Genomic DNA, 24,352 nt, shown 5'->3' with positions numbered 1-24,352 from the left:
ACCTTGAGGTGGTTTAGTACCAGCTCTATTGGTGAATGCCACCAGTAGCTCATTTCTTTTTTTGAAATGGAGTCTCACTCTGTCACCTAGGGTGGAGTGCAGTGGCATGATCTGGGCTCACTGCAGCCTCCACCTCCTGGGTTCAAGCGATTCTCCAGCCCCAACCTCCTGAGTAGCTGGGGTTACAGGCGCACACCCACCACACCCGGCTGATTTTTATATTTTTAGTAGAGACAAGGTTTCACCATATTGGCCAGGCTGATTTTCAAACTCTCGATCTCAGGTGATCCACCTGCCTTGGCCTCCCAAAGTACAGGGATTACAGGCGTGAGCCACCACACCCGGCCACCAAGTAGCTCATTTTAACACAAACACGAAGATGTTGTTTTGCCTCAACTGGGACAGAAAATGCCAAGGGTACCTTTCACTTTATACCCAGGTAGATACTTTTAAATTGAGACAACCACTATGTTTGTGTGTTGGAGTTATAACTTTGGTTCTGTTTTACCCTTTATTTGGAATACAGTGCAACATTACAGTTTTGGATCATTAAATGAATGGACTTGGTGATATAGTACTGACAAGCACGACCTGAATTCTGGGAGTAAGTGGTTTTCTAGTTCATGGGGGAGGAGAACAGATGCGTGCAAGATCTTCTCCAGAGGAGAACAGAACCATGGTACTCAGTGAGTCACCAAAGGGCTTTGGCTTCAACTCACTAATGGCTGGAACAAGTGCCAGTCTTGGTCAACCATCCAGGATTTTCATCACAGCAAATCAAAATCTCCAATTTTTCAAATTAATTGTAGGTAGAAGACAGAGAATAACTCCAAACTGTCTTATAAAATGATCTAGATGACTACTGAAGTGTCCTCCATTCATGAGTTGGCAAAATCTTCAGAGTGACTGTTGGAGCAAGGAGCCTTTCATGTGCTCCCAGTTATTATATAGTGCATAGAGGCTGGTAAGTGTTAGTCCTGTCAGACCACCTCGTGCTATCCCTCGAAGACCACCTGGGAAACAGAGACAAAAGGAAAATGAAATAGCCGTATATTGCATAGTGCCCTAGCATGATAGGGTTAAATAAAAAGTACTGTGAAATAGGCTGGGCACGGTGGCTCAGATAATCCCAGCACTTCGGGAGGCCAAGGTGGGTGGATTGCTTGAGGTCAGGAGTTCAACCAGCCTGGCCAACATAGTGAAACCCTATTAAAAATTCAAAAAAATTGGCTGGGTGTGCTGATGTGTGCTTATAGTCCCAGCTACTTGGAGGCTGAGGCAGGATAATGGCTCGAACCCAGGAGGCTGAGGTTGCAGTGAGCTGAGATCATACCACTACATTCCAGCCTGGGCGACAGGGTGAGACAAGTGAGACTCCGTCAAACAAAAAAAAAAAAAAAAAACTATGAAATGGAGACCGTTTTTAAAATAAATAAATCAATATTCCATCTCAAAAAGGAGACAAAGCTTTTAAAGTAATACCACTTGTGTAATACATATGACTTGACATTTTCATATTCATAATTTTTTTTCCCTTACTTTCCAATTTGTTCCTATGGCAGTTTATTACTGGAGTTCCAACTAGAACAGTCATTTCCTGCTAGTAATATGATTTAGAACTCCACTAGCACTGTCAGTGGATTTAAGTCTGTAATGTAAATAAGGTGACACCCTATTTGGAAAGAGTATTAACAACCTTTGGACTCTGGATGGGTCCTCCAAATATTAACCTTGAAGATTAGTGATAGCCAGGCATGGTGGCTCACACCTGTAATCCCAGCACTTTGGGAGGCTGAGGCAGGCTTGAGCTCAGGAGTTTGAGAACAACCTAGGCAACATGGCAAAACCCTGTCTCTGCAAAAAATAGAAAAATTAGCTCAGTGGGGTGGCATGCGCCTGTGGTCCCAGCTATTTGGGAGGCTGAGGTAGGAGGATCGCTTGAGCCCAGGAGGTCGAGGCTGCAGTGAGCTGAGATTACACCACTGCACTCCAGCCTGGGTGACAGAGAAAGAAAAAAAAAAATGTGGTAAGATAGCTATAATCACACTTTGAGTTAGGTGCTGGTGACCACCCCCCACTTCGTGCACTGATGCATCAATCTCCCACAATCAAAAAACAGTGAGGGACACCTAGCATCATGCTAGTTGAAAAGAATTCAAGAATTACAGATACTGAACTACCTGCTTGAAAACAAGTGAACAATTTTACATGTGGCAAAAGATTAGCAACAAGGATTTCACTTGCAATGGAGAAACAAAAATATTTCAGTTACTTAAAAATAGTACCCAAGTGTAAATAAAAGGAAGCTACAAATAAATTTCTCAAAATAGAAAATGCCCCAACTGCTTATGGTTATAAAATGTTAGTCTTACAAACGTTATGCGGCAAAGAGAAACCAAGCCACAAAACTCCTCAGGAATGGGGGTGCCCAAAGCAGCTTTTTAAAAAATGTGAAGTCCTCATGCAGCTCTATGAGTGGGGATCATAAACTTCAGGTAGCCATCTTTGTACCTAGAGTGTATTTGTTCCAAGTCATGTGTTAGGGAGACAAAGGTAGAGCGGAGTTGTGGGGGTGGCTAGAGGCCCTTTTAGCTCTGTGCCTGTCAATTCTGTGACATTAAGTGATGTTGCTGAGTTAGAACATTTCAGAACTAACCATTTCTGCAATGAGTGTCCTACCAGATGGCTTCAGCTGATGGATTAAAGGGCACTCCCCCTCCAGGAATCTCTCCAGTCTGAAGACTTCTGATAGATGGCCTGCTTACGTTCTTCTTAGTTTTCCAATGCTAAGTGTCATAATTATCTCTCTCAAACAGAAACTGCAGACATTATCTATAAACAGCTGTCAAACATGTAGGCGGACCAAAAACATTTTTAAGAAACTCAAAAAACCCCACTAAAAGTATAACATGAGGTATCTCCTTGAAGTTCACATCATATCTTTGTGAACTTGCCATATTCAGACTGTAGGCATAGCAGTTAAACTTCCAACTGTATTCAATGTGGTTGAAAAATTGTACTAATTGGAAAATAGTGTATACTCAAAATAATCTGTTCAGTTTAATAAGGATCAACCTTATATCTCTGCCTAGTAAATCAGTAAAAAGCTGCAGAGCTGAAAGTGAACTAGACCAAATTCCTAATGTGGAAAAAATAAGCCATGAGGCACAGGAGAATAAATGCTAAAGGTATCTGCAACAGCATTGCTATGGCTCAGCTATTAGATCTAATTTTGAGTGTAATAAGGATTCTTCCAAGCAGGTAGCCAAAATGTAGTAACTCAAAACCCCATTCTGAATGTAAGACCAAGCAATAGCCAAGGTGCCCTCACTGCTGTTTGTCAGTGGAAAAATGCTGGTGGGCCGGTAATTGAAAACACAATACTTTTGCAGACACTATTTCCTATAACCACACATTCAACTTCAGATTAACTCCCCTGAACCTATAGTCAATAATCCACAGGACTGTGAAGTCAGTCCATGGGCTTTGGAAAGAGCTGCAAAACCACTGCTTCTAGCTGGTTGTTTGCTTTGCGCATTCTAAGAACATGGTATCTACTTGGCCCTTGTGGAAGGATTCTCACATTAGTTCTCAGCCATCAAATAACAAGCTTCCCTGGGAATCCTCTTTGGCATATGCACTAGGGGTAACATAGTGACAATGGAATCTATAAGGCTTTAAGATACTTGGGGGCCGGACGTGGTGGCTCACACTTGTAATCCCAGCACTTTGGAAGGCCAAGGTGGGTGGACTGCTTGAGCCCAGGAGTTCAAGACCAGCGTGGGCAACATGGTGAAACCCCATCTGTTGCGAGAAGTCAGGGACCCCAAACGGAGGGACCAGCTGAAGCCATGGCAAAAGAATGTGGATTGTGAAGATTTCATGGACATTTATTAGTTCCCCAAATACTTTTATAATTTCTTATGCCTGTCTTTACTGCAATCTCTAAACATAAATTGTGAAGATTTCATGGACACTTATCACTTCCCCAATCAATACCCTTGTGATTTCCTACGCCTGTCTTTACCTTAATCTCTTAATCCTGTCAGCTGAGGAAGATGTCGCCTCAGGACCATGTGATAATTGCGTTAACCGCACAAATTGTAGAGCATGTGTGTTGGAACAAATATGAAATCTGGGCACCTTGAAAAAAGAACAGGATAACAGCAATTGTTCAGGGAATAAGAGAGAGAACCTTAAACTCTGACCGCCAGTGAGCCGGGTGAACAGAGCCATATTGCTCTTCTTTCAAAAGCAAATGGGAGAAATATCGCTGAATTCTTTTTCTCAGCAAGGAATATCCCTGGGAAAGAGAATATGCGCCTGGGGGTACAGGTCTATAGACGGCCCCCCTGGGTGTGGCCATCTTTTATGGTCTGTAGACTGTAGGGGTAAAACAGACCCCAGTCTCCCATAGCGCTCCCAGGCTTATTAGGAAGAGGAAATTCCCGCCTAATAAATTTTGGTCAGACTGGTTGCTCTCAAAACCCTGTCTCCTGATAAGATGTTATCAATGACAATGGTGCCCGAAACTTCATTAGCAATTTTAATTTCGCCCTGGTCCTGTGGTGCTGTGATCTCGCCCTGCCTCCATTTGCTTTGTGATATTCTATTACCTTGTGAAGTACTTGATGTCTCTGATCCACACCTATTTGCACACTCCCTCCCCTTTTGAAAATCCCTAATAAAAACTTGCTGGTTTTTGCAGCTTGTGGGGCATCATGGAACCTACCGACATGTGATGTCTCCCCCGGATGCCCAGCTTTAAAATTTCTCTCTTTTGTACCCCGTCCCTTTATTTCTCAAGCCGGCCGACGCTTAAGGAAAATAGAAAAGAACCTACGTGACTATCGGGGCAGGTTCCCCAATACCCATCTCTACAAAAAAATGTAAAGAATTAGCTAGGCATGGTGGCATGCATCTGTAGTCCCAGATACTTGGGAGGATGAGGTGAGAGGATTGCTTGAGCCTAGGAGGTGGAGGTTGCAGTGAGCCAAGATCGTGCCACTGTACTTCAGCCTGGGCAACAAAGCCAGACCTGGTCTCAAAAAATAAAAAAAAATTTTTAAAAAGGCCTAGCATGGTGGCTCACGGCCTGTAATCCCAGCACTTTGGAAGGCCAAGGTGGGCGAATCACTTGAGGTCAGGAGTTCAAGACCAGCCTGGCCAACACGGTGAAACCCCGTCTCTACTAAATATACAAAAATCAGCCAGGCGTGGTGGCAGGCACCTGTAATTCCAGCTATGTGGGAGGCTGAAGCAAAAGAAATGCTTGAACCTGGTGGGTGGAGGTTGCAGTGAGCAAAGATTGCATCACTGCACTCTAGCCTGGGCGACACAGCAAGACTGTCTCAAAAAAAAAAAAAAAAAAAAAAGATATTTGGGACACCAGTAACATACTAAATAATTTACTCCCCCAAAAGCTTTCTATTTTCTTGCCAAATGAATCAAAAACTTAGTTCAAATCAATGAAGTTACTTCTCAAAAGCCAGAGAGAAAAAAAATCAACTCCAACAAGACACTAAACATTGGTGTTTGTACTTATCACATAGCTAATCTTTACTCAAGGGTGGCCTTTTACCACATACGAGCCATGTTCTAATTGTAACTGTTTCCATTAATTCCAGGGTTTCCCAATTGGTTGATCTGTTTGCAAGTTTAAGGGTCTCTAGGGATTCTTTACTCAAACAACTCTACACAACTAAGCACAGGAAGTTGATAAGCAAAGGTACTTGCTTTGAACAGAGTAATCAAATAAGGCCAATGGTCAATCTCTATAAAACAAAGCAAATATGACTTGTGTTTCAGTTTTACCTCCTGTATTTTGGGATCCTTATGTAGTTCCTCGAAAGTGATAGGCAAGCACCACCTCTTCTATACATGAAAAAATGAGGCCCAGAATATTTAAGTGCCTTGTTTGTGGGATATAGGGCTGATTAGAGGCAGAACTAATGCATTCAAATGACAATGACTTTAAAGCACAGATTAACATATATCTTTTTTAAAAGGGCCAGATAGTAAACATTTTGGGCTTTGAGGGTCAAACGCTATTGTTATGTAGGTACTTATATAACCATTTAAAATGTAACTAAAAAATGTAAAACACATTCTTAGCCTTCACACAGCAAATAAACAGGCAGCTGGCCAGCAGGAGTTGGTGGCTCCTGTTCTATAGGAACAGCCTTACCTACATACTAACATGACTACTAAATGCCATTGTTGAGGACTGTTAGCAGCTGTCTTAAAATTTTAAAAAAACTTTATTCTTTTAAGAATTATGGTACATGTAACATAAAATTTACCACCTTAACCATTTTTAAGTGTACATTTCAGAGGCATTAAGTACATTCACACGGCTGTGCTATTACCAACATCTACTTTTCCTTTATTTTTTCTTCTGAGACAGGGTCTTGCTCTGTCACCCCGGCTGGAGTGTAGTGGTGTGGTAAAGGCTCACTGCAGCCTCGACCTTCTGAGCTCAAGTGATCCTCCCACAACAACCTCCTAAGTAGGTAGGACTACAATCATGCACCACCGTACCGGGCTAAATTTTTTATTTTTTGTAGAGATGAGGTCTCCCTATGTTACCTAGGGTGGTCTTGAACTCCTGGGCTCAAACAATCCTCCTGCCTCAGCCTCCCAAAGAGTTGAGACTACAGGCGTGAGCCACAGTGCTCCGTGTACCAACATCTATCTTCAGAGGACTCTTTTCATCTTGCAAAACTGAAACTCTCTGCCCATTTAACAATAACTACACCCCATCCCGGCCATCTTCCATTCTACTTTTTTTCTGTATGAATCCGACTATTCTAAGTACCTCACATTAGTAGAATCACACGATATTTTTTTATAGATGGCCTATTTAGCATAATGTACTCAGTGATCATCCATGTCTTACCATCTGTCAGAATTTCCTTTTTAAAGGCAGAATAATATTCTATTTTATGTATATACCACATTTTTCTTTTTTTGAGACAGGGTTACCCAGGCTGGAGTGCAGTGGCGTGATCACGGCTCACTGCAGCCTTGACCTCCCCAAGCTCAAGTGATCTTCCCATCTCAGCCTCGGGAGTAGCATGTACCACCATGCTTAGCTCATTTTTTGTATTTTTAGTAGCTATGTTGTCCAGGCTAGTCTCCAACTCCTGGGCTCAAGCAATCTGCCCATTTGCCTGCCTTGGCCTCTTGGAATCTACCTTTTTTTTTTTTTTTTTTTTTTTGACACAGGGTCTTACTTTGTCGCCCAGGCTAGAGTGCAGTGGCACAATCAAGGCACACTGCAGCCTCGATCTCCTGGGCTCAGGTGATTCTCCCATCTCAGCCTTCCCAGTAATTGGGACTACAGGTGCCCACCACCAAGCCCAGCTAATTTTTTGTATAGACAGGGTTTCACCATATTGCCCTTGCACTCCTGGACTCAATCTGCCCACACTGGCTTCCCAAAGTGCTGGGATTATAGACATGAGCTACCACACCCAGCCTGTATGGCTGTTGTGAATAATACGCTGTTATGAACATGGGAACACTAAACACCACTCAACTTAAAAAAATAATCAAAGCCTTAAGAACTGAACCAAAATGGCTTAGGTGAAAATAAAATACCAAATTCTGCTCTAAGAAAAGGAACGAACATTCACTGAATTATACCTTCAGCAATAAGCACTTAATGGAACTTGTTTCATTTAAAATGCATCACAATCCTGTAAATTGATAATCATCATACCCCAGTTTTATAGATGAGCACGGTATTAGGCGGACCTTTTTCAAAAGGTCATACAGCTAGTGACAAATATTTCCAAATTTTTCATAACATTTCTTTTTTTGAGATGGAGTCTTGCTCTGTGGCCCAGGCTGGAGTGTAGTGGCGCAATCTCGGCTCACTGCAAACCTTGCCTCCTGGGTTCACGCCATTCTCCTGTCTCAGCCTCCCTAGTAGCTGGGACTACAGGCACCCACCACCACACCCGGATAATGTTTTTGTATTTTCAGTAGAGACGGGGTTTCACCGTGTTAGCCAGGATGGTCTCAATCTCCTGATCTTGTGATCCTCCCGCCTTGGCCTTCCAAAGTGCTGAGATTACAGACGTGAGCCACCATGCCAGGCCTAACATTTCTGTTTTAAATAGCTTAATTAACTACACATGTTCTATATTCTTGCCTCTGAAAGGCAGCTTTTTTTGTTAGGTTGGTTTATTATGCATCAGACACCTGATTCGCTGAGGAATTCTGTTTTTCAGTAATTCATCCACCACAAATATCAAGGAGCATTTTGACTCCACAGACCTAAGAGTCTTAAGTCTTAAAAGGACTGTAAAATCTAAGTTTTTCTGAGATATCTGAGAGTAAGAGGCTTTTTTCTATTGAAAATAGGTTGCATTTAAACTTCATCCGTAAGAGCTCACAACACTTTCTCCAACATGCATGCCCATGTTCACTTAAACAGAACTCAGAGTGAGACAGTAAATACCTCATATGCCCTTGAAAATTTTACCCTGGCATAGAAAAACCTTGTTAAGAACCTAAAAATAATTTCACTTTGAAAGTCTTTAGGGTTAGACAAATGTTAAACTTCAATTGGCAGTACAAGGGCAGCACTCAAGCCAGCAAGAGTTTTGTTGGGCCAAATTACGTTGAAAAAGATCAAATATTTTAAAAACAGGAGATTTCACATAAAAATCTGGGATTCCACCTTCTTCTGAATAAATGAGGTACACTAATTATGCAGAGTGGCAAATGGCTGGAGTTGAGTGGGAGGTGTTTCCAGCCCAACAGATAGGCATGGAAGCTCCAGCTCAGCCCCCTCCACTCCATTTTCTTACACAAGGGAAGCCACTATGGTATAGCATCTAATTTAAGGCATATTATATGTATTCTTAAGACAGAGGAAAAGGCTGAATATTTGATATTATCAAAAGAAATGAGAGTCTAACTTTCTGTGGCAAGGACCTTCTTGCAGTAGTAACATAACATAGTCTGGAACACCTCCAACATAAATTATGAAAAGAAAGCTCTTGGCTCAGAAGAGAAAAAGCAAAAAAGAATACTCATTAATTCTATGTCACAGGACAAATAGATTTCAATTTCCATTGCAATTGTAGAAGAGGTAAATAATCTGCTGACCCAGAATTCCAACATGGACTCATACTTCCTGTCTTAATAACTCAAAACACTGAAATCACTCTAACAAAGGCAAATCAATGTCTTATTAATTTCTGGTTAAAAACAGACCCAAGAAGACAGGGCACAGACATAAATTTTGTGTGGTGGGAATACAAATATAACTTCAACTTCCAGATTCATGGATTTGGAAATGACCTTAGGCACTCTAAGTATAGCACCACTGAAGAAGTTTACATTTAGGGAATGGCTAATCCCTGCTGATCTAAACTATTTCCAACCCCCAATGTACACTTTAAATACAGAAATTTTAAAAAAGAGGGGGCCGGGTGCGGTGGTTCACACCTGTAATCCCAATACTTGGGAGTCCAAGGCAGGGTGGATCACTTGAGCTCAAGAGTTTGAGACTAGCCTGGGCACCATGGTGAAACCCCGTCTCTACAAAAAACACAAAAAAATTAGCCAGGCGTGGTGGCGTGTGCCCGTAGTCCTAGCATCTTGGAAGGCTGAGATGGGATTATCACTTGAACCCAGGAGGCAGAGATGGCAGTGAGCCATGATCACACCACTGTACTCTAGTCTGAGACCCTGTCAAAAAAAAAGGAAGGGCTCAACATAGTAGGTACAGAGCTATTTTAATAGAAAGATCATGAGGGAAAAACTAGCAGCTGTCAGATCAAACAGGGTAATTTATTTATTTTATTTATTTATTTATTTATTTATTTATTTATTTATTTTTGAGACAGAGTCTCGCTCAGCTGCCCAGGCTGGAGTGCAGTGGCGTGATCTTGCCTCATGGCAACCACCATCTCCTGGGTTCAAGTGATTCTCCTCTCTCAGCCTCCCAAGTAGCTGGGATTACAGGCACCCACTATCATGCCCGGCTAGTTTTTGTATTTTAGTAGAGATGGGGTTTCATCATGTTGGCCAGGCTGGTCTTGAACTCCTGACCTCAGGTGATCCACGCACCTCAGCCTCCCAAAGTGCTAGGATTACAGGTGTGAGCCGCCACACCCAGCATTTCATATTTCATTTCTTTCATTCCATTTCAAGATGGAAACTCACTCTATCACCCAGGCTGGAGTACGCCACTGCACCTGACATTTCATTATTCATTTCATTATTTCATTTCTTCATTTCATTGCACCCAGCATTTCATTATTCATTTCATTATTTCATTTCTTCATTTCATTTCATTTCCAGATGGAAACTCGCTCAATCGCCCAGGCTGGAGTGCACCACCACACCCGGCATTTCATTATTCATTTCATTTCATTTCGAGACAGAGACTTGCTCTATTGCCCAAGCTGGAGTGCGCCACTGCACCTGGCATTTCATTATTCATTTCATCATTTCATTCATTTCATTTCTTTTAGAGATGAAGACTCACTCTACCGCCCAAGCTGGAGGGCACCACCACACCTGGCATTTCATTATTCATTTCATTATTTCATTTCATGTCATGTCATGTCATTTCATTTCGAGACAGAGACTCGCTCTATCACCCAGGCTGGAGTGCGCCACTGCATCTGGCATTTCATTATTCATTTCATTTATTTCATTTCGTTTCACCCAGCATTTCATTATTCATTTCATCATTTCATTTCGTTTCATTTCGAGATGAAGACTTGCTCTATTGCCCAGGCTGGAGTACGCCACCGCACCCGGCATTTCATTATTTCATTTTATCATTTAGTTTCATTTATTTCATTTCATATTTCATCTCATTTCATTTCATTTCGAGATGGAGACTCGATCTATTACCCAGGCTGGAGTGCGCCACCACACCCAGCATTTCATTATTCATTGCATTTCACCTGGCATTTCGTATTTCATTTCTCACTTCATTTGTTTCATTTCGAGACGGAGACTCGCTCTATCGCCCAGTCTGGAGTGCATCACCACACCCAGCATTTCATTATTCATTTTATTATTTCATTTTTTCATTTCATCTATTTCATTTCTTCATTTCATTTTTCAATTTCATGACGCAGACTCGCTCTATCACCAAGGCTGGAGTGCACGCAGCATTTCATTATTCATTTTATATTTCATTTCCCATTTCATTTCATGACAGAGACTCGCTCTATCACCCAGGCTGGAGTGCGCCACCCACAATTCATTATTAATTTCATTATTTCATTTCATCATGTCATGTCATTTCATTCTGAGATGGAGACTCGTTCTATTGCCCAGGCTGGAGTGCAGTGGCGTGATCTCTGCTCACCGCAACCTCCACCTCCTGGGTACAAGCAATTCTCCTCTCTCAGCTTCCCGAGTAGCTGGGATTACAGGCACCCGCCATCATGCCCAGCTAATTTTTATATTTTAGTAGAGACAGGGTTTCACCATGTTGGCCAGGCTGATCTTGAACTCCTGACCTCAGGTGATCTGCCCACCTAGGCCTCCCAAAGTGCTAGGATTACAAGCGTGAGGCAGTGCACCCAGCATTTCATATTTATTTCATCATTTCATCTCCTTCATTTCATTTCATTTCAAAACGGAGTCTCACTCTATCACCCAGGCTGGAGTGCATCACCACACCCAGCATTTCATTTCATTATTTCTTCATTTCATTTCACCCGGCATTTCATTATTCATTATTTCTTCATTTCATTTCATCCCATTTGAGACAGAGACTCACTCTATCACCCAGGCTGGAGTGTGCCACTGCACCTGGCATTTCATTATTCATTTCATTATTTCATTTCATCATTTCATTTCACCTGGCATTTCATTATTCATTTCATCATTTCATTTCATTTCGAGACGGAGACTCCCTCTATTGCCCAGGCTAGAGTGCGCCACTGCACCCAGCATTTCATTATTCATTTCATTATTTCATTTCATCATTTCATTTGATCATTTCATTTCATTTCAAGACGGAGACTCGCTCTATCACCCAGGCTGGAGTGCACCACCACACCTGGCATTTCATTATTCATTTCACCCGGCATTTCATATTTCATCTCATCATTTCTCATTTCATTTATTTCATTTCATTTCAAGACAGAGACTCGCTCTATTGCCCAGGCTGGAGTGTGCCACCACACCTGGCATTTCATTTTATTATTTCATTTCAGTATTCATTTATTTCATTTCATTTCATTTCATTTCACTTCACTTCAAGATAGAGACTCGCTCTATCACCCAGGCTGGAGTGCGCCACCACACCTGGCATTTCATATTTCTTCATTTCATTTATTCCATTCCCATATTCCGATATTCCCATTCCCATTCAATTCCATGCCATTCCATTTCATGACACAGACTTGCTGCATCGCCCAGGCTGGAGTGCACCACCCGCATTTCATTATTCATTTCATTATTTCATTTCATCATGTCATGTCATGTCATGTCACTTCATTTTGAGCCGGAGGCTCGTTCTAACGCCCAGGCTGGAGTGCAGTGGCGCAATCCCTGCTCACTGCAACCTCTGCCTCCTGGATTCAAGCGATTCTCCTCTCTCAGCCTCCCAAGTAGCTGGGATTACAGGCACCTGCTATCATGCCCGGCCAATTTTTGTATTTTAGTAGAGACAGGGTTTCACCATGTTGGCCAGGCTGGTCTTGAACTCCTGACCTCAGGTGATCCACCCTCCTCGGCCTCCCAAAGTGCTAGGATTACAGGCGTGAGCCACCGCACCCAGAATTACATTTCATTTCATTTCATATTTAATTTTGTTTCATTATTTCATCATTTCATTTCAAGACGGAGTCTCACTCTATCACCCAAGCTGGAGTGCATCACCACACCTGGAATTTTATTATTCATTTCATTATTTCATTTACTTCTTCATTTCATTTCACCCGGCATTTCATTATTCATTTCATTATTTCATTTCATTTCATCCCATTTCATCTCATTTCACTTCATTTCGAGACGGAGACTTGCTCTATTGCCCAGGCTGGAGTGCACCACTGCACCCGGCATTTCATTATTCATTTCATCATTTCATTTTTTCACCTGGCATTTCATTATTCATTTTATTATTTCATTTATTCTCGTCATTTCATTCCATTTCATTTCGAGACAGAGACTTGCTCTATCGCCCAGGCTGGAGTATGCCACCACACCCGGCATTTCATTATTCATTTCATTACTTCATTTCATCATGTCATGTCATGTCACGTCATTTCATTCTGAGACAGAGACTCGCTCTATCGCCCAGGCTGGAATTCAGTGGCGTGATCTCTGCTCACTGCAACCTGAGGTCAGGAGTTCGAGATGAGCCTGACCAACATGGAGAAACCCCGTCTCTACTAAAAATACAAAAAATGAGCAGGGCATCGTGGTACATGCCTGTAATTCCAGCTACTCGGGAGGCTGAAGCAGGAGAATCGCTTGAACTCAGGAGTCAGAGGTTGCTGTGAGCCGAGATCATGCCATTGCACTCCAGTCTGGGCAACGAGAGTGAAACTCTGTCTCCACAAAAAAAAAAAAAAAAAAAAAAAAAGTGATGGTAGATGCTAACACTGGCAAACATTAGCAAGTACTAGAAGGGTCATTTGGCAGTAGTCATTCACGTTTTAAGCATGCAGATAATTTGCTCAAGTAACTTAATTTTTAGCAATTTATCCTACAACTAAAATGTATGTGCAAAACTCTATGTACTACAGTGTTTAAGAGAAGGCCTCAAAGAAAAGGTGGTATCTGAACAAAGATGGACAGATGATGCAGCATTTGAGGTAGGTGTCTGGAAGGATTGTTCTAGGAAATGGTAACAGCAAGAACAAAGGCCCTGAAGTGGGAGTTAAAAGACAATGGGAACAGGAGTAGAATCTGGAGTCATCAAAGTGGCAAGGGAGCAAATTACAGAGAAGACAGAGCCATTTTAAAGAATGTGGCTTGGCCCAGTGTGGTGGTTCATGCCTGTAATCCCAGCACTTTGGGAGGCTGAGGTGGGCGGATCATGAGGTCAGGGGATCGAGAACATCCTGGCCAACATGGTGAAACCCCGACTCTACTAAAAATACAAAAATTAGCTGGGCGTGGTGGCGCGCATCTGTAATCCCAGTTACTTGGGAAGCTGAGGCAGGAGAATCGCTTGAACCCGGGAGGTGGAGGTTGTAGTGAGCCAAGATTGTGCCACTGCACTGCAGCCTGGCAACAGAGCAAAACTCCGTTTCCAAAAAAAAAGCAAAAAAAAAAAAAAAAAAAGCTTAATTTCATTTTGATTGCTACCTTCTAAATATCGGCACTTTCATTTAATCATAAGCCTCAAAGTGTTTATAAAATTTCTAAAGAGTTAAGTTTCACAATTCTCCTAAGGAAAGTCTACGCATACTGAGATGTTAATGCAGGGTTTATAAACTATCAAAAACTTTCATAAGACCCTCAAAGAGATCTAGGACAATTCTTCCCACCCACAGAAAAGCAATCACCCAAACAACTGAGAATCAGTGGCAAAAAAACTGTCCTAAAAGGACACAGTACTATGGGGAGTCAAAAACAATTCAGACAGCTGCGCACAGTGGCTCATGCCTGTAATCCAGCAACTCACGAGGCTGAGGTGGGAGGACTGCTTGAGGCCAGCCTGGGTAACATAGCAAGACCCTATTGCTAAACAACAAAAAAAAAACAATGAAAAAAATTAGCTGGGTGTGGTGGCATGCACCTGTAGTCTGAACCACTGGGGAGGCTGAGGTGAGAGGATCCCTTGAGCCCAGGAGTTCAAGGCTGTAGTGAGCCATGATGGCACCATTGCACTTTAGCCTGGGTGACAGAGCAAGACCCCAACTCAAAAAAAAAAAAAAACAAGGGAAACATTTTAGTGAGTTTAGTGTTGCCTGGAAGAGACAAGTAAGGGATAGATGGGGGCAGTGGTGAGGGAGCCCAGGACAGCTAGCTGCTATGCTATTCAAAGTCACATATATTGCTTCCACAATATAACAAAACAGAGAAAGAAACCACCAAACAGCAAACAGTCTTCTAGTGAAACAATCATCATTTTTTTTCTTTTTCCTTTTTTTCTTTTTCTTTTTTTTTTTTTGAGACAGTTTCACTCTTATTGCCCAGGCTAGATTGCAGTGGTGCGATCTCGCCTCACCGCAACCTCCACCTCCCAGGTTCAAGCAATTCTCCTGCCTCAGCCTCCCGAGTAGCTGGGATTTCAGGCATGCGCCACCACACCTGGCTAATTTTGTATTTTTAGTGGAGACGAGATTTCTCTATGTTGGTCAGGCTGGTCTCGAACTCATGACCTCAGGGGATCCACCCGCCTCAGCCTCCCAAAGTGCTGGGATTACAGGCGTGAGCCACCGTGCCCAGCTGACCCAATCATCTTTCATTTCAACCTTTCCCTCACCATCTCTTCAACTAATACTTTTCCTGGACCATTTTGACTTTAGGCTTCTACCTCCAATCTATTTTATCTACCCACTACTTCTAGCTTAATCTTCCTCAGAGATAATTCTAATACTCTGTCCAAAAACCTTTGATGACATGCTGCCTTTCCATGTAATTTTAAGCTTCTTACCTTAGCTTTCCATGCCATAAGCCTAAACTATCTGCCCAGACTTTTCTCCCACACCTTCCTTATATGTATCATATAATCAAACAGATACATCAGAAAATTCAGTCCATCCTTAAGGTCTGGCTTAACTGTTATTTATTACTTCTTTCCCTTTTCTAGAAATTTTCCTGATTTCTCTATCCTGGAGGTAATTTGGTTTGGTGAGAAAGACAATGGGCTTTGGACTCAGACTAGAGTTTGATGCACTAGACCATGACAGAGCTGTGTGAGCATGTGGAGGTAATTTAACTTGTCTGAATTTTAGTTTCTTTGTCTATAAAACAAGGGAATATCAGTCTACTACCTTCAGAGAATGGTAAATGAGCTGACCTATATAAAGGATGTGACTTCCTTTCTACTTTAAGCGTATTTTGTACAATTCTTACAGGAGTTAATACAGCTTTCCTCTTGGAAGTCAACAGACAATATGTAAGACTGAAAAGTCAAGAAAAATCAAGATAATAATATTATTTAAAAACATGAAAATAAAAAATAATGAATTAAAGCAGCCTGGGCATGGTAGCTCACACCTGCAATCCTAGCACTTTGGGAGGCTGAGGCAGGATGACTGCTTGAGCCCAGGAGTTCAAGACCAGCCTGGGCAACATAGTGAGACCCCATCTCTGGGAAAAAAAAAAAAAAAAAATTAGCTAGGTGTGGAGGCGTGTGCCCGTAGTCCCAGCTACTCAGGAGGCTGAGATGGGAGGATCACCTGAGCCCAGGAGGTCAAGGCTACAGTGAGCCTTGATTGTGCCACTACACTCCAGCCTGGATGACAGAGTGAGACTCTGTCTTAAAAAAAAAATTAAAATAAGCTGGGAGTGGTGGCTCACGCCTGTAATCCTAGCACTTGGGAGGCTGAGGAGGGTGGATCACCTGAGGTCAAGAGTTTGAGGCCAGCCTGACCAATATGGTGAAACCCCGTCTCTACTAAAAATACAAGAATTAGCCAGATGTGGTGATGTGTGCCTGCAGTCCCAGCTACTCAGGAGGCTGAGATGGGAGAACTGCTTGATCCCGGGAGGTGAAGGTTGCAGTGAGCCGAGATCATGCCACTGCACTCCAGCCTGGGTGACAGCAAGACTCCGTCTCAAAAAAGAAAAAAAATAATAAAAAAAAAAATTAAAAGTTGCCTTTGGGAAAAGGGAATTAAGGTGAGACGTATAGAACACTGTTGCACATCATTAAAATATTTTAGATGTTAAAAAGATAAAAACCTTGACTTAAAAAATCATGTATGTGGACTAAACATCACTAAAATCTTTTAGATGTTAACATAAAAACCTTGACTTAAAAAATCATGTATGTGGATTATTTTGATAAAAATAAAAATTAAGTAGCCAAAGATGTATCAACACAATAAAAAAGCTAAATTAGGCATTACTTGAATGTATGCTTCTAAACTAGTAAACTTATCACAGAAGAGAATTATCTGACCCTTGACAGCAACGTGTTGATCTCCCAGTAGAGTAAGTTGATCATAGGAATAAGATGCTCTAAATTGACTTACAGGGAAGTCATTCCTGGGCTTTGACCTTGTGTGTGTCTTGTGATAGTTTCATATGCTGATGTCACAGGTCAAACTATTGTTTAAAACAAAACCAACAATTCTGAATATTCTATTGCTTAGTCTGTCCAAGATTAAAAAAACTAAACTAAAATGAATGAAAAATACAGAAAAGAATCTTATATTCTTAATGTCAAAAAACCACCATAAACCATATGATCCAAGAATCCCACTTCTGCGCATATACCCGAAAAAAGAAAGAAGGATCTTGGAGAGATATTTGTACATCCATATTCGTAGCAGCATTATTCACAATAGCCAAAAGGTAGAAGCAACCCAAATATCCCTTGATAAAAGAATGCACATGCAAAATGTGGTATACATACACAGAATGAATATTATTTAGCTTTAAAAAGGAAGGGAATTCTGGCACATGCAACAACATGGATGAACCTTGAGGATATTACGCTATGTAAAATAAGCCAATCAAAAAAGGACAAATATTGTATGATTCTACCTATATGAGATGCCTAAAACAGCCAATTCAGAGACAGAAAGTGTAACATTATCAGGAGCTAAGGAGAGTGGTAAATTGGGAGGAGGCTTAATAGGTACAGAGTATCAGTTTTGCAAGATGAAAAAGTTCCAGAGATTGATTATATAATCATGTGACTATACTACTAATGTACTGTACACTTAAAAATGGTTAAGATGGGTAAATCTTATGTTTATTTTACCACAATTAAAAACCAAACCAAACCAAAATAACCATAAAGTTAGAACACCAGATTACACTGCAACAAAGTGTAATTTCCTTGAAAACCATGAATTTTAAAAAGTGCACTTCAAGTGTATTAAGAGATGGCTCTCCATTCAACAGTACTCACCTGTACATTTATACAACATGCCTGTCATGGTTCCAGCTGCTACTGTGTTAAGGTCATCTTCTGCACCTCGTGTTTTCTCAATGATGACACCAAATGCGCTATAGAGCAAAGCTAAAGAGGAAATGGAAGTGCTCAGTGACAAAACAGCAATAAAGTGTGATATTATGATATACATATATTGGTTTTCATCCATGGTTCCTAGCTCATAACTCCCATAGCCCTTCCTAAGTGACTAAAACAATCACTTGTTAAGGTATTTGTCCTTGGTTCTGGAAGCAGCTTTGGAACAGCTTCAGAGGGACAAAGGTGAAGGTCTTTTGTTGTATTATTGGGGCACTTCAGGCCTCAGAAACAGCCTCAGAAAATAGAATCTCTCTCTCTGACCTTCTCCTGCCCTCCTATCACCTGCTCCCTTTTCTCCCCACAGCAGGACTCTAATTTTTCCCCACCTTTCTGTCTTGGAACTGGCCATAAAGAAATTCTATGACCTACCTTGTCTGATTGCAGGCTGTAAGACCCCCATTTCAGAAGAGATCGTACCCCATACCCAGAAGAAATGCTGCACAGAAAGGCCAAGGAGAATCTGGGCAGGCAGGCCTTGCTGGGTTTCTGCGCCCAGTCTACTAGTAGTAGAGCATGCCCTTTTTGTCCAATCACAGTTCTACAAGGTTGTCCATGCTTCAGTCATGCCTATCCAATCAATTTTCCATATGAGGCCCAAGTGGATGGGGTTGGAGGACTTTCTGGACAGCTGAATTCATGGGGCTTGCAGGAAAGTGAAAAAGAACTCACCCATGTGTCAGGAGGCTAGTGCACTCCAACTCCAGTGAAATGAAAGCTCCTGCACTCACGGCCCATCCAGGCCTCACCTTATGTATTCCTTGACTGGGCTATTTGTATCCTTTAAAAATATCCAGCCAGGTGTAGTGGCTCACAAAGTTTCTGTAATCCCAGCACTTTGGGAGACCGAGGTGGGAAGATCACATGAGCCCAGGAGTCTGAGACCAGTCTGGGCAACAACATAGGGATACCCCTTTCTCTAAAAAAATTTTTTAAAAAATTAGTTGGCATGGTGGTGCATGTTGCCTGTAGTCCCAGCTCCTTGAAAGGCTGAGGTGGGAGGTTTGCTGAAGCCCAGGAAGTCTAGGTTGCAGTGAGCTCCACTGCACTCTAGCATGGGTGACAGAGTAAGACCCTGTCTCAAAGGAAAAAAAAAAAAAAAAAAAATCTTTATAATAAATACGCAAATGTTAAGTATGTGTTCCCTCGAGTTCTGTGAGCCAATCCAATAAATTAATCAAACCCAAAGAGGGGGTTGTGGGAAACCCTGACAAAGCTGGTTGGTCAGAAGCACAGGTAAAATAAGCTTGAGCTTGTGATCAGCATCAGAAGTATCCAAAGTGGGGCTCAGTTTTGTGGGATAGAGTGCTCAACCTGCTGATCTAATGCTATCTCCAGGCAGAACTGAAACAGGAGGACACCCAACTGGTGTCCACTGCAAAATAGATTACTTGGTATGTGGGGAAATATTCCCACATAACTGGTCACAGAACTATTCTATGTTGACTGTTGTAGTGTGAGAGCAGAGGAAAAACTATTTTTTTTTCAACACAAAAGTCAGTATGGCAATTATATTTAGAAAAATTTATCCAAAGATATACATGGAATGATCACTAGAACACTTTCTAATAGCAAACACCTGGCAACAAATAAAATGCCCATCAAGAGCATTTGTACCATCTGAATTGATCCAGAGAAGGACTTTTCATATAATGGAATACTACACAGTCACTTAAAAACCAGAAGAATCATTTTCACTAATAAGTAAATCAGGGACATGTGCACATGGTACACGACTGACTGGCTATGCAGAGAAATGCCTGGAAGAATTCAGAAGAAACATCAATAGTAGCTATTTCTAGAAAGTACCGCTAGGAAGTCTCAGGAAGAATATTTAAAATTTTCATTTATATGCTACCTATAATTGCTGTACTTTGGATTAAAGACACACACACACACACGTATTTCTAGTATAAGAAAAAATAGATTAAAAAAAAAGTGAGGTTTGATTCTCACGTATTATAACACTAGCACCATTTCATTTTAAAGTATCTTCCCCCAAGCCATCATTCTATGCTCTTGCAGATTCCTATCCAGAATGAATGTTAAACTTTTAAACTCTTTCTCAAAATTATAGCTACACTTGACCCTTGCAACAATACACCACGCTCAGCCTTACAACTCTACTGCAGTATTTTTATACTTCTATGAAAGCTCATCTTCCTCTTCAACTTATTTAACTGAAACTGATCACGAGCAGAACACCCTTCTCGATCATACCACAATGGGTACACAGAGGGTGACCAGCCATTCTAGTTTGTCCAGGACTGTGGGGCGGAGTGGGCGGGGGGTGGCGATTATTGGAACATAGTTTCTTGGACTTTTCTCTAAAAGTCCTAGGCAGACAAGGACAGCTGACTACTCTAGGTATACAAGCAATTAAAAGAAACAGAGGAGGGTGACTCTGCAGGAGGGTGGGAGGAATGCAGACATCAGCAACATATGAAAGCAGCCATCTCTTAGGATCCAAAATGTGAAAACTGGCTTTACAGTGTGAAGATGTACTGCTTCCAAATTCTGTGACAAGGCAGGACCTTACTCTGCCATAACAAACACTTTTTCTATGTTTTCAATGAGTTTTCTATGTCTTCCCCTCCTTAATCTGCCATAATTTAAATTGAGATTTTCAACTAAGTTCATAAAGTAGGAAAATTTTGGATGTCAGGACATAAGCCATAAGAGATCTATTGTAAGTGATCAATCATTCACAAACAATATGGTATGAAAGCATTAGGCTCTAAGCACTACTAAATTACCTTTTGCCTAGAACTGCAAACGTTTTCATTATCTACAAGGAATCTATTCCAATTGTGGCAATTAGGTGCCTGAAATGTACTCAGGTAAACAGACTAATGAACAGGCTATTAAGAAAACATAGCAAGAGGGCTGGATTAATTTATCATGTATCACTACAGGACCTTGAACCTTGCCTATCAAAGCTCTTTACTTTGGACCTAAATTATCTGGATTTCATTTAAACATGATTTTATTGGGTGTTGTGCTTGGAAAGGAGAGTGTGCAGTGTTCAAAAGATTTTAAAAATTCAGAAATGGTATTCAGAATGGTATTAGCACCTGAGATTATTTCATAAGTTAGTTCATGGTCTTTCCCTAAGTAGTATCTACATTATGCACTGGAATGGATTTAAACATAATTGTCTCATATCCTAGGACCAGAATATGGGTTGATCAAATTGTTCATGATATTTGTGCATTCTTTCTTTAAGTTAACAATTTATTATCAAACGAGATCTCTACTTACCCAGAGAACCTAGAGTATTAGCCCAAAGTGCCCCTTGCCTAGTCACCATATTCAAAATCCTATCAGGGCAGAAAGAGAAAGAATCTGTATTTAGAATCATTATTTCTCTAATAACCTTTAAAAACAATAATAGCTATTTAACACGTCTAAACCCAAGGCTCAAAGTTTTTTAAATTCTAAAATACATCTTAATATCTCCGATTTCAGTAAGGATGGTTTTTACGCTACATAAGTGAAAATTAGGTTAAAACTTTCAAGACTTTAGACAAAAGTCTTAAGGACTTTTATATAAGTCCTTAATAATAATAATAATAATAATAAGGAAAACTCTTATTATTAAATGTATAATATAATGAATACACATTAAATATATATAAGGCTTTGAATGACAGCCTGGAATGTATCTTACAGAGGTTTACAGAAACTAATCCATGTAAAAAATGCCAGTTAACTATGGCGAGCTAGCTTCTAAAAGGTTCTTTTTGGGAGGGGAACATATGCTTAGAATGTTAAAGATAATCAAAGTAAAGAATATCAAAGTACAGAATATAAAGTAGAATTAAAGAGAAGGAATCAGCCATCTAACTAGAACACATGGGGAAAGCACCCTGTGTCTGCTCCCAGACTAGAACCAAGCAGCCAAGGTGAATGCTCAGCACACTCTCAAGGAAGCACAGTTCTGCCTTGCACCACTGCCAGACACCACCAGAAGAGTGATGGAGGCAACCGGATGAAGAGAAGACATTCCTCTCCCAGCAGTGTAACACCATCCCAGGAATGGTTCTGTCCAGACAGCTGACTACTGCTGGAAATTATGGAAATACAGTAACAAAGAGTGAAGGAACTCATTCAGTTTAATTATTAAACGACTCAATTAATGTTCTACAGAAACAAAAATTTGTATTGCTTCTAAAAGATTGTTTTAAAAAATCAGTTAATGTTTACAAACAAGTATATTGTTTCTAATTATGTTACATATTTACTAATGTATTTTAATTTCAGCCGTCATTTTTTCATTTTTAACAAGCATTTTAATAACTTGTTTTAAGAAAGGAAGCAAGTTGTCTTTTCTAGGAGATCTACTTCCAAATTTGTATTTAATATGATATTGGGGTTTTTGCTCAAAATAAGATGGGAGAGGAGAAGGAGATGGGATAGAACTGGCCATGGTTGATGGTTGTTGAGGACGGGTTATGGTTCATGTGTTCACTATGCTATGTATTTTGTCTACTTTTATATATTCAAAATTCCCCATAATACAAAAACTTAAAAATATTATTGAAGCAAGGGACAAGTAATAAAAATATTGAAGGATCTAGGCTGGTAAAGCATGGACAGAGATCCACACAGTAACAGGAATATAAAAAACTTAACAGGGCTAGGCGCAGTGGCTCACGTCTATAATCCCAACACTTTGGAAGGCTGAGGCAAGAGGATCACCTGAGCTCAGGAGTTTGAGAACAGCCTGAGCAATACAGTGAGATCCCGTCTCTACAAAAAATTAAAAAATTAACTGGGCACGGTGGCATATGCCTGTAGTCCCAGCTACTCAGGAGGCTGAGGTGGGAGGATCATTTGAACCCAGGAAGTCAAGGCTACAGTGAGCTGTGATGGCGCCATTGCACTCCAGCCTGGGCAACACAGCAAGGCCCTGTCTCTCAAAACACCCCACAATTTAACAGGCCTTCCAGTTTCCCATGGTCTAATTCTAGCACATCTGGTGCCATCTGCTGGCTGAACAATATGAAAGGAAGATGGAGTTTAAAGTGTCCTAAAACAAAACAGTAGCCATTGAAGAATACACACTCATGATTCCACTTACATGAAGCATAAAAATGGGCAAAACTAAACTTATTGTTTAAGGAATATCAAGAGGGACTGGCCATATTTACTTCTTAAGTTGGGTGAAAACATACTTTCTGATCCTTTTAACTGTACTTTCCCTTCTCTGTAACTTCAAGTTCTAACAGAAAACTGTGTCTTATCCTTTTGGAATTAACTCTAATTCTAAAAATTTTATTTAAAATTTATCTGGCTCATCATTTCGGAAACATAAAGTCAAGACAGTAAGAAGTTCAAGTTAAATGATGGCAGCTTGAGCCATCCCTCTCATGAGCTGCTTGTTCTTCATTACCATTTCCCATGGATCTGCATGCCCCCAAACAATCCAAAATTCCCATTAGCAACTCAACAATTTGAAAAGCATGTCGCATAGGGTTGGAGAATGTAACAGGTGCAGCTGAGAAGTCAGGCTGGCATAGCACTAGCTGACTGAGGGACACTGATTCAAAAAATCACTCCTTTTTAAAAGCTTAGAGTCAGTAATCTGATTCCTTAGTTGCTTTTATTTTGAGTAAGATTAAAAAACAAAGACAAAAAAGCACATAACTATGCTAACCATCTGTAATCTCAAGGTTGTACTCATCAAACCAACAAAACAGAGCTTAATATTCAAGTATCACTACATCAGATGGTTACAAGAGACTTACTGTACATTTCTTGGTTTGGACCAGGCCATGTTCTGGGTTTCCTTCAATCCTAGCCGAAGACCATTCATTGCCCCAAACGCAGCCCCTGGTAAATCATAACAATTCACCCAGATAAGACAGCTTTATATTAAAAAAAAAAACAAAAAACTCAAAACTGCATAACTACACTTCTGATTCTTTTTCATTTTTATTTAATAGAAAAAGACAAATGTAAATATTAAAAAAAAACCCCCGAAACCAACATTCTAATTGCTCTTGATTTTACACACCCTCAACTACTTGAACTGAGCACTCTTGAGAAAAAAGTATGTAACACTCACCTGTCATGCAACATCCTCCAATCGTAAAGAAGGCCAGCTCAAATCTGCCCCGGGTTTTATTAGCTCCGGTAGGTAAAATAAACTCATCTGTATCCTAAAAGGATAATAATGAAAACCAAGCTGAGTGTCCCTCAAGA

The 24,352-nt window shown here is 40.8% G+C and overlaps 1 protein-coding gene and 1 non-coding gene across 3 annotated transcripts in view; both read right to left on the bottom strand.

The window, feature by feature from the left end:
* Nucleotides 1–492: 492 nt before the first annotated feature.
* Nucleotides 493–24,352, bottom strand: part of LOC100447345 (mitochondrial import inner membrane translocase subunit Tim23) — a 34,092-nt gene continuing 10,232 nt past the window's right edge. The window contains exons 3-8 of one of the 2 annotated variants that reach the window (XM_054522321.2): nt 24,216–24,309; nt 23,896–23,980; nt 21,407–21,465; nt 18,026–18,136; nt 4,028–4,143; nt 836–1,013 (exon numbers count right to left, since the gene is read on the bottom strand). In XM_054522321.2, coding sequence (XP_054378296.1) covers nt 4,067–4,143; nt 18,026–18,136; nt 21,407–21,465; nt 23,896–23,980; nt 24,216–24,309 — 426 coding nt within the window. In that variant the 3' untranslated portion in view covers nt 836–1,013; nt 4,028–4,066. Of the gene's footprint in view, nt 1,014–4,027; nt 4,144–18,025; nt 18,137–21,406; nt 21,466–23,895; nt 23,981–24,215; nt 24,310–24,352 lie in introns of both variants that reach the window. The other variant, XM_009245386.3, reaches the window with a different exon arrangement.
* LOC112135320 (small nucleolar RNA SNORA74) lies at nt 22,016–22,216 on the bottom strand. The gene has a single exon (XR_002916619.1). It is a non-coding gene; the product is annotated as a small nucleolar RNA SNORA74 (small nucleolar RNA).

Source organism: Pongo abelii, chromosome 8 (genome assembly GCF_028885655.2).
Source record: "Pongo abelii isolate AG06213 chromosome 8, NHGRI_mPonAbe1-v2.0_pri, whole genome shotgun sequence".
Classification (NCBI taxonomy): domain Eukaryota; kingdom Metazoa; phylum Chordata; class Mammalia; order Primates; family Hominidae; genus Pongo; species Pongo abelii.
The sequence above is the reverse complement of the archived record's forward strand: the minus strand, read 5'-3'. Positions and strand labels throughout refer to the sequence as shown.